Source organism: Gracilinanus agilis, chromosome 1 (genome assembly GCF_016433145.1).
Source record: "Gracilinanus agilis isolate LMUSP501 chromosome 1, AgileGrace, whole genome shotgun sequence".
In the NCBI taxonomy this organism is placed as follows: Eukaryota; Metazoa; Chordata; class Mammalia; order Didelphimorphia; family Didelphidae; genus Gracilinanus; species Gracilinanus agilis.
In genome coordinates this window covers 426,076,513-426,094,875 of record NC_058130.1, presented here as the reverse complement: position 1 = coordinate 426,094,875, position 18,363 = coordinate 426,076,513, and the positions used below count along the sequence as shown (strand labels likewise).

The window sequence follows — 18,363 nt, the reverse complement described above, 5'->3', positions numbered from 1 at the left end:
TCGGTTTCAGCTGCCTTTTCTGCCTCCAACGCGATCCAGTTCCTGCAACAGGCATCTACAGCGGTAGCTGCAGCGGCGCCAACAACAGGAAGAGGGGGGCAGGGAGGAGCAGCAGCAGCAACAGCAACAGCAGCAGCAACTGGAGGAGGAGGAAGAGGAGGGGGAGGAGGAGGGGGAGATGAGGAGGTGCAGCAGCAGTAACCGGAGGGAGGCGGTAGGAGCAGCATCAGCAGGAGGAGGAGGAGGAGCTGCAGCTGCGGCCGCGGCAGCAGGAAGAGCAGTATCCGCAAGCCGTGGCGTTCCATGGCCTCGAATCCCTCGGTGCCGGGGTCCTTGCTGGCATCTGTGGCCTTCCGCCCGGTGCGCAGCGTGCTGCAGGCCCGCTACCGGGATGTGCTAGGACTGGCCGAGTTCGTGCAGCGCCTCGGAGACGAGGCGCGGACTGAGCGGGGCCCCGGTGCCGACGTGCAGCTCTTGCGTGGAGGAGAGCCTGAAGTCTTCCAGGTCTTTGTGTCCCAGTGTGTGGTGTGTGTGCCCTGGGATGCCCGGCCTCTCCCCAGGCCTCTCACCTTCCAGCAGGTAATCAATCATTGCCTTGTTCTGCGGCTACTGAGAGGAGCTTTGGGGTGGTGCACAGGAGCGAAGCTTGGAGCTTCCTTGCGGGCTGGTTGGTGACTCTTTTCTGCCTTCCCGACCGAGAGAGAGAGACCAGTTTGTGACGCCGGCAGTCCGGAGCAAGTCATTTAAGAGCTTGTCTTTCCATGTGTGCCTTCTCCTCCTCCCTAAGGGTTCTCCTACCCCACCCCTCACCCAAGCATCTCCGAGCTCTCAGTCTTTACCTGCGCTCCACACTCTTCTCCTCCTCTGGGGAGTTCGCCCCATCCTTGGTAGGGTCCGCCTCTCCCTGCGCTGAGCAGCCCCTTCCTGCCAAGGTCGATTTTTCTACTTTTACTCTCAGATCCCACCCCCAGGGCTCTTCTCCGGTAGGCTGCCACCCCTTCCTATTTTCCCTGATCTTATCTACTGATTCCAGTTGCTATTCAAGTGGTGCCCAAGGCTCCCCAATCTTTAAAGAATTTCCTCTGAACTGTATCATCTCCTCAGGTCATTAATTGCCCAGTATACCTTTCCTTCTCTCAGTGTCCTGTCTGGGGCGCTCTTCTCCATCCTTCTCTCCTTGGATGATCCTACCATCTCCCGGATCTAAGAAACCAGCCTTTCTGCAGAGTTCCAGCCCTTCATCACTCCTTGCCAACTGGATGGTTCAAATTGGATATCCTAGAGATATCTCAAGGTCCTGTTGGAAACAGAACTCATTCTCTTTCCCCCCCAAATCACTCCTATTCTTCTAGTGTGTTAGATTTATAACCTAGTGTTATCATCTACTCCTCACTCTCCCCCACACTAAGAGTTGCCTAATCAAATGCCAGACCTTACCATTTCTGCCTTTACAACACCCTTGCAATTCTCTCTTCCTAAAACCATTACCTCTTGCTTGGACTATTGCAGTGACCTCCTAATTTATCTAATTTATACTATAGTACTCCCCTACTCATTAAACTCCAGGGGCTCCCTAGTGCCTCCACTGCCCTAATGGAGAAACCACACACTCCTTAGATGGACTTTAAAGGCCTTTCCCAACCTGCTTCATTTTGCATTAGTTCTCTCCCTCGACTTTATGCAATGAAACTTGCCTCCTTTGTGTTCTTCATACAAGCACTTCATCTTTCTCTGAGACTAATAATTAACCATTATTTTTTTTAGTTTTGTTTTTTATAGTCATGCAAAAATACACTTTCAAATTGGTCATTGTTGGAATGTACTCCTTCATCTCCTGGGCTCCATACCATCCCTTGTTTCCTTCAGGATGTAGCTCAAGCAGCGCCTTGTTCATGAAATCTTTCCTGATTCTTTCAGGTACTTATTACTGAACTTTCAAACTTTATTTAATTTCTTTGTATTTATTCTCTATTCATAAACATAGGTTGTCATATCCTCCTATGGAATGTAATCTCCTTAAGGGAAAGAATTGTGTCACTCCATTAGAAATTTAGACTCTTGAGAGCAGGCATTGTATTTTGTCTTTCTTTGTATTCGTAGCATTGCCACATGGTAGGTACCTTAAAAATGGTTGTTGATTGACTCTTATTTTCTTTAATCTACCCCAAAGGAGACATGGTTCTAGCTGCTTCTAACTTGGTGCCCTGAAAATAGGAGAAATTTCAAAATCTTCTTTGGCCTATTTTTGAATTAGTTTTCTGCTTTGAGTAACTTCATGATGAATTTTGTCCCTAGGATCACTTTATGAATATTATATAGAAAGTCAGAAAAAAATTGCTATAAATATTGAATTTTTTCTTTCTTCAGCTGTCTTCTCAGAAGGAAGTGGTTGCTAGAATTGTCCAGAGGATCTGTGAAAAGAAGAAAAAGAACATTCTGGCTTTTGGTTACACCCTATTAGAAGAAAAGAGAATGTCATTGCCAGTTATGTTCACAACAAATGTCTACAACTATCACCCTAACACAATAACAGAAACCATCAGTGTCAGCGCCTTATGGGAGATGCTTCTGAGTAGGATAGGAGATGATGTGATGATGTATATGTTAGAACATTGTTCCCTATTCATGATGGTACCCCCAAGCTGCTGTTACCAAATCTCTGGGATACCTATCTATGAACTCTATTTAAAGGATTCTGCTTCTCCATCTGGGTTCATGCAGAGAAAATACTCAAAGCAGAGAGCAAATACTTCACTTGACAATGTCAGAAAGATTTCCCTCCTCCCCAAATCCTTGGCCAGGTCAAATTTGAGGAAAGAGATGCTTGGATCCAAAGATAAGGCTATGAAAGTTGTGCAACAAAACCAGAAACCAGGAGATAAATCTCTTCAAGGCATACCTGAAGAGTCCTGTGGGACTGAGCAGGGGTCTAACTCTGACCAAGTAGGAGAACAAGTTAGAACCCACTCAGTACATTCCACAATGACTCTGTTATCAAAAAGGCAAAGGGAGGATGAAGAAGAAAGTGAGATTTCAGCAAAGCGACCAAAGACAGAGGAGCTTCTTCAGGAAAAAAGAAAAGAGCTGATTTTGGGACCGGAACTCCATGAAAATAATGAGTCTAATTTAGACAATGCTGAGAGCATAACCCAAAGATCGATGGAAATCTGCTCTTCAAGTCCTTTCTTCAATGAGAAATCTATTCATAACGAAGATGTTGGTGGGGAGGGATATTCCATTAAGACCAAGGGCAGCCTGCCCCTTTTAGAACATAAGGATGGGGATTTATCGTGTCACAATTCTAAAGTTATCAGATCTACTCTCAAAGGTAAAGCAAAAGCCAGATCTTCAGAAGAATGTTTGAATAGAGGGACCAAACGAACTGAAGCTACTTTGTCACATCCACTATGTCCTGGAAATGAACCCCCAAAGGGATTGAGGAGTACCTCGAATTCCATTATATACATTAACAGAAAACGTTTCTTATATTCTGCTTGGAACTTCAGAGAATGTTTACCTACATCATTTCTGCTGAACCGTTTACATGATTCACTATCTGGGGGTCAAAAACTGGTTGAAACCATCTTCTTAACCAGTCATCTCTTTGGGCAGAATGGTGACCCACAGCAGCAAAGGACCCCCTGGAAAAAGAGACGTCTCCCAAAACGTTATTGGCAGATGCGACCCCTGTTTAAAGAACTGATTCAGAACCACCGAAAGTGTCCTTATTTCATACTTCTAAAGAAGAACTGTCCTCTAAGGTTTTCAGCAGCCAAGGCAAATCCTTCCAGCCAACTGACAAAACCACAGGCCGTTGCTTTCAGCCATTTAACCAAAGCTGAGGGAATTCAGGGTCAAACTGAAGACCAAGGGCATCAGGACGGACACATGTCCAGGGCAAGTAGCAATACGGAGGAGCCTAGTAGCTCACTTAAAGACCAAATACCTAATAAAGAATCAATCCTTTCCAATACCGTTTCTAGAAAAACACTGCCAGGGTCACATGAAGTTGGGAAGACAGACAAGGGTAGTGGTGACATCTTACAGCTTCTCAGGTGGCATAGCAGCCCTTGGCAGGTATATGTGTTTCTGAGGGAGTGTCTTCATCGTCTGGTGCCTGCTGAACTCTGGGGATCAACTCACAATAAATGTCGTTTCTTTAAGAATGTGAGGAAATTCCTCATTCTTGGAAAACATGACAAGTTTTCTCTTCGGGAGCTGATGTGGAAAATGCGAGTGAAGGACTGTGCTTGGCTTGCTCTGGCCAAAGGTACTAAGTCTTATTTAATAGCAGATGGCTAGTGATGCAGTTAGGTGGAGAATGGAGAGAGAGTGAGCTGGGCTGAGAGTCGGAAAGACAGGAGTTCATATCCAGCCATCAGATACTAGCTCAATAACTCTGGGCCAGTCATTTAATTTCTCTTCTAACTAAGTTTCCTTATCTGTAAAATAGAAATAAGATCACTTGCCTCACAGAGTTGTTTTGAGTATCAAATGAGATCATATATTTAAGGTGTTTTTTTATTGTAAATCCTTAAATATTATAGTAAATGTTAAGTGTCATGATGATGATGATGATGCTAGGTACTGGGAAAACAGAGACAGACATTAAATAGTCCCTATTCTCAAAAACTTATAGTCTGCTGGGAAATTCTACCTAGCCTTCTAATTTCTATTTTATTCCTTTGTGCAGGACGAGAGTGGGAGAGGTAAGGTGATGAGGAAGAAAGTAATGAAGCTCATGGATTCTATGGACGTAATTTAGTTTTCTGATATTTTGACTCATTTCAGGGAATCACTTTATTCCAGCCTCAGAACACCATTTGCGGGAAGAGATCTTGGCCAAATTTGTATACTGGTTGATGAACACATATGTAATTGAGTTGCTCAGGTCCTTTTTTTATATCACTGAGACCATGTTCCAGAAAAATAGGCTCTTCTTCTACCGGAAGTGTGTCTGGAGCAAGCTGCAAAATATTGGAATCAGGTATTTATCTCTAGAATACAACCTAAACCAGAGAAAGAAGTAATGCAGTTACAAGAAAGAAATGGGTTTGCTTCTCTAATATTCATATGCCAAATGTTTTGTGAAAGACTGTTCCTGTTCTGTTCCTGGATTGGGTGAAGCAATCTCATATTTAGAGATTGGATGCTCTCTGATCCAGAGAACACAACTCTCATCAGTTTCTTTTTGTCTGCTTAAAAAATAATTATATATTCTCCTAGGATGAAAGCCTTCAGAATAGGAGTAGGAACAAGATCTGGTGGATAAAACTCCTTAGGGTAGGCCTAAGGATTTCTGTGGAGTAAAGCAGGATGTCAACCCTACTGACCAAGTAAAACAGCAAACCAGAGCCCACTCAGTATATTCCATGATGTAAGGAAGACAGGGAGACCAAAGAGGAAAATGAAATTTCAGAAGATTGGCTGAAAAGAGAGACAGACAGAAAAAGAGAGACACAGAGACTCATTAATAAAAGGGTAAAGAACTGGTTTGAGGACCAAACAAGTACTCTATCTAACATCATATTTATCTGTATGACCTAACATCATTGTCTTCTCTTCTCCTCCAATAGAACATAGGTCAGGGACTGTGATATTCTTTATGTTTGCACTGTAAGGGGTAAAAATTATGGTTGGACTAAATATTTAAGAGTTTCGTCACCAGGAATTAAATACTTAATTCCAAATGAAAGACTCAAGTCAGACTGGATTTTATGGTAGTTTATTTACAAATAGGGAAGAGTGAAAGCAAGGAAAATGAGAGAGAGAAATAATTACTCTGGCCTGGCCCGAACCATATCTGAACCAGGCAGGGCTTCAGAGGCCCCAGTATTGGGGGGGGGTGGTGGTGGCGCAGAGGTTAATTAAACAAGGCTTCAAGCCATGAGGCCTCCTCCAAGATGACAGGCCTCTTCAGAGGCTAGTGCCTCCAGAAAAGCCAAGGAAAGGGAGTCAGCCTTTTCACTCACATGGCAATCCAAAAGAAAGCAGTCTGAGGTCTCAAGCCTGAGCTCTTCCAAGGCCAAGTTCAAAGGGGAAAAACCTGCTCACAGGAAGTTACCATCATATTTAAAAGACAGTTCTTTGCATCACTTCCTATGTCCACCTTCCAGTTTTACATGGACAAATGGCAGCTTTAACCTTGCTTCGGACTGCCCAGAGGGCAGTCAGTTGTTTTTGATTTGTGGCTAAAATCTAAAGAATAAATAGGGGAGAGTTAATCCCATCTTCACAGCACATATAGGTGGATGTTAATAAATGTCTATTGTTGAGTTACACTAAAATATCTCCTTGTTAGTATAGGTCAGTCCACAGATAGTAATACCATTAGCATAATACTGTCCTTTAAAAGGATAGGATATTGGGGCAGTTAGGTGGATAGAGACACTTAGTCACTGTGACCCTGAGCAAGTCACTTAACCCCTTTTGCCTAGACCTTACCTTATTGCCTTAGAGTTGTTATGAAGACAGAAAGTAAGGTGTTTTGGTTTTTTTTTAAGGCAGTAGGTAGGATATTCAGGTTCTACCCAATGGGGCCCATTTATTTCAAGAAGCATTCAAAAAATTGTAATAGTTAAAATTAAATTATGAGGCTGCTAGTAGCTTTAATAATTTTATTAAATCAAAGTAGTAATAGTAAAGAGAGGGAAAGGTAGGAAAGAGGTAGAGAGTTGCTTAGCTTACTACCCTATTGGCCACCATGTTAGATTGAAGATCACCACTGACAAGGGTTCCTTCAGGTTCTAAGCTCCAGCCAGAAGACTCCCACTTCCTGCTGGGTCTGAACTTATAAACAGTTTTCTCCACTCACTAGCTCTCCCATGTCACATCTCAGAAACCAACCGTAGTTTCTTAATTTGCCTGGCACCGCCCAGGGGAGGTCAGTGCCTGTGGGATCAGTTTCCCGGCTTGTTGGTTTCAACTTCCTTTTTCTAAGGGTTTGTCTATACCTGCACATCTCAGTGGTAAATGACCTTCAGGTCACTGAGAGGCGCCGTAAAGCAAAACAACATTAATAGAGAAATTCTCTTCCAGCACAATAAAAGTTCAGTATAGCAGAACACAGAATAATCTTTTAAGTTTGAAGATTGGATCTTCCACTGAGTTGGCTAATTTTCCAAACTGAGTATTGAATATTTTCTTGATCTTTGGGCCACTGTTCCTTTTTAGGGTTTGAATTGTCACAATTCTAGTTATCAGTCAAGTCAATCTCCAGTTTTCAGTGGATATTATTCCATGTTAATTAAAAAAAAAAAAAAAAAAGAACCTGCCTTTGTTCAGCTTTTTCTGCTCTCTTTCCACTTATTCTCTATTTCAGTACTTCTCCCAGTATCAGCCACAGACTATCAGTGGACCACTAGAGTGGCCTCTTATAAAAATATCAATGTTTTTTAATTGGAAAATGTCTAGAATTTTTATTTCTGATGAAGTTAGTAATTTCCTCACATTTAATAAAACCCAGAAACCACATTGTTGGTGTCTCAGCCAAAAATATGTCTTCCTGTTGACCTTAGGGAGAATTTCTTTCAGAGGGCAAATGGTAATGAATAAAGTAGGTGTTCTTCAGGGACTCTGTTCCTATTGGAGCTGTCTTGAGAAGTGAGAAGTATGAGAATCACTGCTTTGATGCAATATATCATCTATTCAAAATTATTATTTCTTTGTTAGGTGGCATAGTAGATAGAGCACTGAGTCTGGAGTCAGGAAGACTTGTGTTCATAAGTTTAAATCTGGCCTCAAATACCCTGGGCAAGTCACTTCACCCTCTTTGCCTCAGTTTCCTCACCTGTAAAATGAACTGGAGAAGGAAATGACAAACCACTTCGGTATTTTTGCCAAGAAAACCCCAAATGGGATTACTGAGTCAGACACAGCTGAATGAGTGAACAGCAATGACATTTTCTTCTGTAAATGGCTTGGGGTCAAATTTTTGTCCCTTGACCATTCCTAGGTGACTGGAGGATTGTTAGGACTAAAACTCTCTGGAGACTGTATATTAATTTATAATTATTAGATAGTGAAAATGGGTTGGAGAGAGAGAAGGTACATAATCACATAGCTGTTCACAAAACTAACCTGAGTTTTCCTTTTGCCTCATGTCTCCCTTTACTAGCTAAAAGGGTGTGCTGCTTTCTCAGTCTCCATTTTATAAGCTCGGCCTCTCCCTGGATGGACAGATCTGAGGCCAGTCCTCAGGACACCAGGAGTCATATGGGACTAGATGCCAATGCCAAGGAGCCAGAGGCTTTTCCTTATATGGATAAGCCTGAGGCTTCAAGTTCCCCACCTAATCAAATGGATTTTCAAAACTTTCCTTTTAGAAAGGAAAGAGAGCTAAGAATGTATGTTAATTTCACACAAACTGCTCCCTGTTAGATTCTATTTTAAAAATTTTTTTTCAATGAGCAAAATTCTCTTCTTTCATCTCCCTCCTCCAATTGAAAAAGAAAGAACAAAACCCTTAAAATAAGTAGCATTGTCAAAAAATTTCTTTCTTCATAGGCTGTGTCCCCAAAATACATACTTTACTTAATCTTGTAATCTGAGTCTGTCACCTCTCTGTCATGGGTGGGTGCGATGGAAATCATGGATCCTCTGGAAATTGTGGGTGGTCATTGTGTTGATTAGAGCACTTAAGTCTTCCAAAGGTATCAGCACAGTTGTTTAAAATCAGATTAGTAATGGACTTGGACTGATAAACCCTGGATGAAGGCTGCCTTACCTTGACTTCACGTCCAGAGCCAAGCATAATTTTGATTTAGCTTAAGGGAGAGATTTAGGATGTAGGACTTGGGGATTAGAAAGAGTTGAGTTCAAATTTTGTCTTGGCCACTTGTTAGCTTTGTGACCCTGGGCAAGTCTCTTATCTTGTTTCACTTTCCTTATCAACAAAATAGGGATGATGATGATGATAATGATAATAATAATAATAGCATCTATCTCCCAGGGTTGTCATGAGGGACAAATGAAATAACATGTGAAGCATATTTAGAGACTTTAAAATGCTATATAAATACTATTTATTAGGATAGAGATGGTTTGAATTATTTTTAAAATGAAATAACTGTTTGTTTAACAACTGAATATTATTGGTTTCTATGGTCTGCTAATGGAATGAAAAGGGATGTGATTACAGTTCAGTTAATAAAACTAGTTTTGTGACCTTGAGCAAGTCATTTTGCCTCTATTTGTCTCAGTTTGCTCATCTGTAAAAACAGATAATAATAGGACCGAACCTCCCAGGATTGTTGTAAGGATCAAATGAGATGGTATTTGTAAATCACTTAGGATGTTGTCATAATAATGCTATTAATATTATTACATTATTATTAGCTATTATCATCATTATTCATTTAAGCTAGTATTAATTATTGTTAATTAAATTAATTAAATTACTTATAATGATTAATTTTATCATTATTATTTATTATTAATAAAATTAATTGTTATTTGTGTTTTAGAAAACACTTTGAGAAAGTGCATCTTAGATTATTGTCAGAAGAGGAGATTAAACAGAATCTAGAAGCAAGATTTATCTGTCTGGCATCCAGACTCCGTTTTGTCCCCAAACCCACTGGGCTTCGGCCAATTGTGAATGTGGATAGCATCATTGGATCCAGGGTGTCCAATAAGGGAACCAAAGATAAGAAGGTAAATATATTTCATATTCATGTGTGTGTGGTTGCCTCTGTACATATTTTTTTAAGTATATCTTGTTTTCACATAGCTTAGCTTTCCCTCTCTGCTCCCAGAGAGCCATTTCTTATAATAAAGTTTTTTTAAAGAAGAAAGTGGGACAGTGAGGAAGCAATTTTTTTTTTCAGAATTTAAATATTTTATTTTTTTAGAAAAATTTTCCATGGTTATGTGATTCTTGTTTTTACTTTCCCCTTCACCACCACCCCCATATCCAACATACATTTCCACTGATTTTAATATGTGTCATCAATCAAGACTTATTTACGGGGCAGCTGGGTAGCTCAGTGGATTGAGAGTCAGGCCTAGAGACAGGAGGTCCTAGGTTCAAACCCGGCCTCAGCCACTTCCCAGCTGTGTGACCCTGGGCAAGTCACTTGACCCCCATTGCCTACCCTTACCACTCTTCCACCTCTAAGTCAATACACAGAAGTTAAGGGTTTAAAATTTTTAAAAAAAAAAGACTTATTTACATATCTGAGGAAGCAATTTTTAAAAAAAATTCAGTAAGAACACATTACAGGGGAAAATGACAATATATGCAATATTCCACACTCATGGACTCCAACCTCTACAAAGAAGTGGGAAAGATGTCTTATTTTTGAGACCAAATAGCTTCACATTATTTGGTAATTGTCATTTCTTTTTACGTTGTTGTAATCATTGTATATGCTTTTTCTGTCTCTGCTTATTTCATTTTGAATCAACTTGTGTAAGTCCTGTTCATGCTGTTCTGCCTTCATCACATTTGTTCGTTTGTTTGTTAAAGCACAGTAATAGTTTTATTCTCAGGCCATAGTTTGTTGACTCATTTCTCAGTCAAGGAGCACCCACTTCCAGTTCTCTTCTAGTGAGAAAAGTGCTGATATAAATATTTTGGTGTGCATTAGGCCTTTCTTTTTGTATTTGACCTTCTCTAAGAATATGCCTAATACTGGGTCAGAGGATATAACCATTTTAGTCCTTTTGTTTCCATAATTACATATTGATGGTTCTATGAACCCTGAATTAATTAACTAGCTCTTCTTTAGTCCTTCCAACATTCCTGTCTTTATCATGTTTACTAATTCATAAAGCTTCTTTCCCTAGTTATTCCTCCTTTGTACCCATAGTATCATTCTATTTGACTGTAAATTCTTTAGAGGGCAGGAATTCTTTTGTAATGGTACCCCCAACTTCTACAGTCCTTCTAACATTCCCATCTTTTGTCATATTTGCCAGTTTGTTGGGCATGGTTTTTTGATGTACATTTCTCTTTTTTTATTTATTTAAATAGCATTTTAATAGTTTAAAAGTTCTTTTTCTCACAATCTAGAGAAGCACATAGTACCATTATCATCCTTCCTATTTTCTTTTTTTTTTTTTTTAATTTTTATTTTTTAGAAAAGTTATAAACAGTTGTTGTTTTTTTTTTAACCCTTACCTTCCATCTTGGAGTCAATACCGTGTATTGGCTCCAAGGCTTCAGAAGAGTGGTAAGGGTGGGCAATGGAGGTCAAGTGACTTGCCCAGGGTCACACAGCTGGGAAGTGTCTGAGGCCGGATTTGAACCTAGGACCTCCTGTCTCTAGGGCTGGCTCTAGGACCTTCCATCTCTGGGCCTCACTCTCAATCCACTGAGCCACCCAGCTCCCTTTTCATATGATTATTGATGGCTTTGATTTCTTCATCTGAAAATTGCTTGTTCATATCTTTTGACCATTTGTCAATTGGGGAATGGCTTGTATTCTTGTAAATTTGACGTAGTTGTCCATAAATTTGAGAAATTAGACCTTTATCAGTTTGTTATAAAAATTTTTTTCCCAGTTTGTTTCTCTTCTAATCTTGCTTAGATTAGTTTTGTTTGTACAAAATACTTTTAATTTAATATAATCAAAATTACTCATTTTATGTTATTTTATTACTCTCTATCTCTTGTTTGGTCATAAACTCTTCCCTTCTCCAAAGATCTGCCAGGTAAACTATTCTATGTTTCCCTAATTTAGTTATGGTATCACCCTTTATATCTAAATTGTATATCCATTTCAACCTTATCTTGGTATAGGGTGTGAGATATTGATCTATATCCAGTTTCTGCCATATTGTTTTCCAGTTTTCCCATCAGTTTTTGTAAAGAGTTCTTTTTCCAAAACCTGGGATCTTTGGGTTTATCAAACACTTGGTTGCTAAGATCATTTCCCCCTATATATTGTGTATCTAATCTATCATTCTATTTCTTAGCCAGGACCAGATTGTTTTGATGATCGTTGCTTTATAGTATAATTTGAGATCTGATACTGCTAAGCCACCTTCCTTCACATTTTTTTTTCCTTTGGTTCCCTTGATATTCTTGATCTTTTGTTCTTCCAAATGAATTTTGTCATTTTTTCTTGTTCTATAAAATAATTATTTGGTAGCTTGATTGGTATGGCACCAAATTAATTAATTTAGGTAGAATTGTCATTTTTATTGTATTAGCTTGGCCTATCCATGAGCAATTAATATTTTTCTAATTGTTTAGATCTGACTTTATTTGTGTGAAAAGTGTTTTGTAATTTGTTCATATAATTCCTGTTTGCCTTGGCAAGTAGATTCCCAAGTATTTTATGTTGTTTAGAGAGATTTTAAATGGAACTTCTCTAAGTCTTATTGCTGGACTTTGTTGGAAATATATAGAAATGCTAATGATTCATGTGGATTTATTTTGTATCCTGCAACTTAAATTATTATTTCAACTAGTTTTAAAATTGATTTTCTAGGATCCTCTAAGTATACCATCATATCATCTGCAAAGAGTGATAGCTTAGTTTCCTCATTGCCTACTTTAATACCTTCAATTTCTTTTTCTTCTCTAATTGCTAAAGCTAGCATTTCTAGTACAGTGTTAAATAATAGAGGTGATAATGGACATCCTTGTTTCACTCCTGATCTTATTGGGAAGGCTTCTAACTTATCCCCATTACAGATGATATTGGCTTATGGTTTTAAGTAAATACTTATTATTTTAAGAAAAAGGCCCATTTATTCCTATGCTTTCTAGTGTTTTCAATAGGAATGGGTGTTGTATTTTGTCAAAGGCTTTTTCTGCGTCTCTTGAGATAATCATGTGATTTCTATTGGTTTGATTATTGATATGGTAATTATGCTGATGGTTTTCCTAATATTAAACCAGCCTTACCTTCCTACTATAAATCCCACTTGGTTATAGTGAATAATCCTTGTGATATATTGCTGTAGTCCCTTTGCTAGTATTTTACTTGAGATTTTTGCATCCATGTTCAATAAAGAGATTGGTCTATAATTTTCTTTCTCTGTTTTTGGTGTTCCTGGGTTAGGTATCAGTACCATATTTGTTTCATAAAAAGAATTTGGTAGGACTCCTTCCCAGCTTATTCTGCCAAATAATTTGTATAGCATTGGGATTAATTGTTCTTTTAATGTTTGAATGAATTCACTTATGAATCCATCTTGCCCTGAGGATTTTTTTTAGGGAGTTCATTGATGTCTCCTTATTGTTATTCTAATTAATAAAATTATTGTTTTTATAATTTGTTCTTTGACCCTCCCTTTTTTAGCATTAGATTATTTAGTCTCCAACTAAATTTTTATTATCTTTCCATGGGGTTTTATTGATTATGATTTTTATTGCATTATGCTGTGAAAAGGATACATTTATTATTTCAGCTTTTCTGCATTTGTGAAGTTTTGTGCCCTAAGGATACATGGTCATTTTTTTGTGTAAGTACCACATACTGCTGAAAGGAAGGTATATTCTTTTTTATTCCCATTCAGTTTTCTCCAGAGATTTTATAGCTAACTTTTCTAAAGATTTCATTCACTTCTGTTACTTCTTTCTTATTTATTTTTTTATTTGATTTATCTAGATCTGAAAGGGGGAAATTGAGGTCCCCCCACTAGTATAGTTTTACTGTCTATTTCCTCTAGAAGTTTTTATTTACTTTCTCCTTTAAAAATTTAGCTAGTATACCATTTGATACATATATATTTAGTATTGATATTACATCATTGTTTATAGTACCTTTTAGCAAGATGTAGTTTCCTTCCTTATCTCTTTTAATCAGATCTATTTTTGCTTTAGCTTTATCTAAGATCATGATTGCTTTTCCTGCTTTTTTTACTCTAGATGATACACAAAAGATTCTGTTCCAGACCCTTACCCTTACTCTGTGTGGGTCACTCTGCCTTGAATGTGTTTGTTGTAAATAACATGTAGTAGGATTCTGGTTCTTAATCTACTCTGCTATCTGCTTCCATTTTATGAGTGAGTTCATTCCATTCACATTCATAATTATGATTACCAACTGTGTATTCCTCTCTATCTTATTTTCCCCTTTGTATCCTTCTCTTTTTCCTTTCACTCTGCCCCTCCCTTCTGGTGTTTTACTTTTTTTCACCACCCCTATCCCCCCTCTTCCTCCCTCTTCTGTTACCACCCCTACCACCTTCCCTTATCTTATTCATATCCTCCTACTTCTCTATAGGATAAGATAGCATTCTATACTCCATTGAGTATGGTTGTTGTTCCCTCTCTGAGCTAGTTAAAGATGAGAGTAAATTTTAAGCATTACCATCACCATCCTCATCCTCCCCTATACTGTAATAGTTTTTCAGGCCTCTTTAGGTGAGATAATTTACTCCATTCTATCTCTCCCTTCCATTTTCTCTCAGTACAATCCTCTTTTTTTACCCCTTGATTTTTTTTTGCATGTCATTATCCTAATCAGCTTACTTCCCCACCCTCTGTCTATGTATAGTCTTTTTTTTTTTTAAACCCTTAACTTCTGTGTATTGGCTCCTAGGTGGAAGAGTGGTAAGGGTGGGCAATGGAGGTCAAGTGACTTGCCCAGGGTCACACAGCTGGGAAGTGTCTGAGGCCGGATTTGAACCTTGGACCTCCCATCTCTAGGCCTGACTCTCAATCCACTGAGCTACCCAGCTGCCCCCTGTCTATGTATATTCTAACTGCTCTCCACTGAAAAATTTTTTAAGAATTGCAAATATCCTCTTTCCCTGTAGGAACACAAATAACTTGATCTTATTGAGTCCCCCAAATTTTCTCCTTCTTATTTACCTTTCTAGGCTTCTTTTGGGTCTTACGTTTGGACATCAAAGTTTCTGTTTAGGTCTGGTCTTTTTATCAGGAATGCTTGGAAATTTATTTTATTGAATGACCATTTTTTTCCTCTGTAAGAATATACTCAATTTTGCTGGATAGTTGACTCTGGGTTGTAAACCTGGATCTTTTGCCTTCTGGAATATTGCATTTTACATCTTCCAATCTTTTTATATGGCTGCTCTCAAGACCTATGTAATCCTGATTGTAGCTCCATGGTATTTGAACTTTTTTTTTTTCTGGCTGCTTGCAGTATTTTCTCCTTGGCTTTGGAACTCTTACATTTAGCTATTATATTCCTTAGAGTTGTCATTTGGGGATTTCTTTCTGGAGATGATCTGTAGTTTCTTTCAATTTCTATTTTACTTTCTTGTTCAAGAATATCAGGGCAGTTTTCTTTGATAATTTCTTGTAGCATGATGTTCAGTTTTTTTTTAATCATGGCTTTTAGGTAGTTCCAGAATTCTTAAACTGTCTTTCCTGGATCTATTTTCCATCTCAGTTGTGTTTTTCTTTAGTGAGATATTTCACATTTCCTTTTTTTTCCATGCTTTTGTTTTTGTTTTGTTTCTTGATGTCTCAGTTATTAGCTTCTAGTTGCTCAATTTAGACTTTTAAAGAATGATTTTCTTCTGTCAGTTTTTGAGCTTCCTTTTTCATTTGGCCCATTTCTTCTTACATTGCTTTTATTTATCTTCCCATTTTTGTTCTGTCTCTTAATTGATTTTTGAAATTCTTTTTGAGTTCTTTCAGAATCTGAGTCTAATTCATGTTTCTTTGGAACTTTGTGTGTATTTTCTTTGCTTTCACTGTCTCCTTCTATGTTTGTGCCTTGCTCTTTGTATCCATAAACATTTTCTATAATTAGGATCTTTTTTGTTTGTTTGTTCATTTTCCTAGCCTTTTTCTTGACTTTCACTTTTATTTTTTAAACCTTTACTTTTTGTCTTAGAATCAATAAACCCATGAGTATTTTGTAGAGCTGGGCTTTACATGAAGGCAGAAGAGCAGTAAGGGCTAGGCAATGGGGGGTTAAGTGACTTGCCCAGAGTCACATAGCTAAGAAGTATCTGTGGCCACATTTGAACCTAGGATCTCCCTTTTCTGGGCCTGGCTCTCAATTCACTGAGCCACCAAGCTACCCCTTTCACATTTATTTTAAAGGTGTTCTGTTCTCCAGGAAAATATGACACTCTTTAAAATTTCAGTACTTCCTTGATGTTCTCCTTAGCCTCATTTCTGGGTTTCTTCCAAGATGGTATGATGGCCTAAGGGCTGGGAGCTCTCCACCTCCCACTGCTGATTCAATTAGGCCCAGTGACTGCTGATAGTTCAAGTTCTAGCCTCAGGCATGGGTGTGGGCTTTTGGTCTCACTCTAGGCTTGATCAGGTCAGGTACATAAGACCCTGCAGACTGACCTGCCCTGGGGTTCCACCTTGAGCTTTTGGCAAGAGGATCAGGAGGCCCAGCTCTGGGTCTACTGACTGTCCCAAACTAGGATCAACATCCTCACCACAAGACCAGGCTGGGACTCCTGGCCTAAATCTGGGGCCACATATATCAGGCTGCATGGCACAGACTGCCCTAGGCTGGAACTCTGGGTCTTACTGCATGTTTGCTTGGAACTTTAAGGAGTGTGTGTTCGGTTGCTCTGCTGTTGGGCCAGGCAGGGTCTCAAGGGCTCAATGTTGGCTTGGGCCCTAGTTCAGAACCTGGGACAGAAGATTTGGGGGGAGGGGGCAACAGAACACACTCACTCCTTAGTCTTTGCTGTAGCCCCCTGCTGGCTGTGTTTCCCTCTCACCCCAATGACCCAGGTGCTCTCTGCCCACCTTTCAAGTTGTTTTCTCCATGAAAGTTGCTTCACTCTGTCCCTTTGTTGTTTATTTCACTCCTGTAATCATGTGGCATTATTTTAAGATTGGTTGAAGAGGATCCTCATGGTGGTTTCGAGCTTCCCTGCTTCTATTCTACTGTCTTGATTCTGCCTCCATACATTTTTCATATTAGTAATTTAGAGCATTCTTTCATATATTTATTAATAACTTTCAAGTCTTTTGAGAACCATTCACCTCAATTGATCACTTCTCTAATGGGAAATGACTTTTCATCTTATATATTTCTGTTAGTTGTGTATATATCTTGCATGCCAACTCCTTATCAGCAATATTTGATGTAAAGGATTTTTTTTCTGAATTACTAAATTTTCTGAAATTTTTTTCTGAACTGCATTCTAATCCTAGATTTTTTCATTTTTGTTTGTGCAAAAATTCCAGTTTCTGGGGGCAGCTGGGTAGCTCAGTGGAATGAGAGTCAGGCCTAGAGACGGGAGGTCCTAGGTTCAAATCTGGCCTCAGCCACTTCTCAGCTATGTGACCCTGGGCAAGTCACTTGACCCACATTGCCTACCCTTACCACTCTTCTGCCTTGGAGCCAATACACAGTATTGACTCCAAGACGGAAGGTAAGGGTTTAAAAAAAAAAAAAAATTCCAGTTTCTGTAATTGAAATGATATATATCTTACAGTTGCTCCTATCTTTTATTTGATCAAGAATTCACTTCATAGTCATAAATATGAAAGGTATATGGCCTGTTTATCTCTTAAATTTTTTATGCTAAGATTTATATATATTTAAGTCACATGTTCATTTTAATATTTTGTAGAATATTTTTTGAAATCATTTTTGTAGAATCTGCCCAATTGCTTTCCAGTTTTACCAGTAATTCTATGTCTCTGTAAATTATTATTTTTTTTGTAGTTCAATTGGTATAGCATTAAATCTGTAAATACTTTTAAGAGCATCATCATTTTTATTATATTGGCATGGCCCAGCCATGAGCACTAAATATTTCTCCAGCTACATAAGTTGTTCTGTACTTCTTCATGGAGTGTTTTGTAATTTTGTCTACATAAGTATTAGGTTTTCTTTGTTAGATACATTCTTAAGATATTTTATGCATTTTGTATTTTCTGAACTTGCATTTCCCTTTTTATTATTACCTTTTGGATTTTGTTATTTTATAGAAATGCAATTGGTTTTTCTGTGGGTTTATTTTATAACCTGCAACTCTGCTGAACCCATTTATTGTCTTATTTAGTATTTTGTTGATTCCTGAGGATTTTCTTAGTAAATCATCATGTCATCATCAAATTATGTTGTTTTGTCTCTTCTTTGCCTATCTTTATGTCTTTAATTTCTTCATTTGCTTATCTGCATTGTTAACATTTCTAAAATTATAGCAAATAATATTGAGGAAAAGGGGCATCTTTGCTTTACTCTTGTATTTATTGGAAAATTTTCTATTATATCTCCATTGCATTGCTGGGAAGATAAAATGAGATAATATTTGTAAAGCATTTTGTAAATTTTAAAGCTCTCTATATGCTGTTATTATTTTCATATTCATTATACTAACTTTGGATTTTAGGTAGAATTTACCATATCCTTTGTAATGTTGTTTGTTGTTTTTTTTTTTTAGCATAAACTCATGTACTTTGTTAAAGGCTTTTTGAAATCTATCGAGATATAGTTTTGGATGTTTTTATAT

General features: G+C 38.3%; 1 protein-coding gene across 1 annotated transcript in view; it reads left to right on the top strand.

Annotated features, from left to right (window-relative positions):
• Positions 1-303: 303 nt before the first annotated feature.
• TERT (telomerase reverse transcriptase) overlaps positions 304-18,363 on the top strand; it is a 49,330-nt gene continuing 31,270 nt past the window's right edge. The window contains exons 1-5 of the mRNA XM_044681785.1: positions 304-579; positions 2,368-3,808; positions 4,037-4,270; positions 4,792-4,987; positions 9,465-9,654. Of these exons, the coding sequence (XP_044537720.1) occupies positions 304-579; positions 2,368-3,808; positions 4,037-4,270; positions 4,792-4,987; positions 9,465-9,654 (2,337 nt within the window). The remainder of the gene's footprint in view (positions 580-2,367; positions 3,809-4,036; positions 4,271-4,791; positions 4,988-9,464; positions 9,655-18,363) is intronic.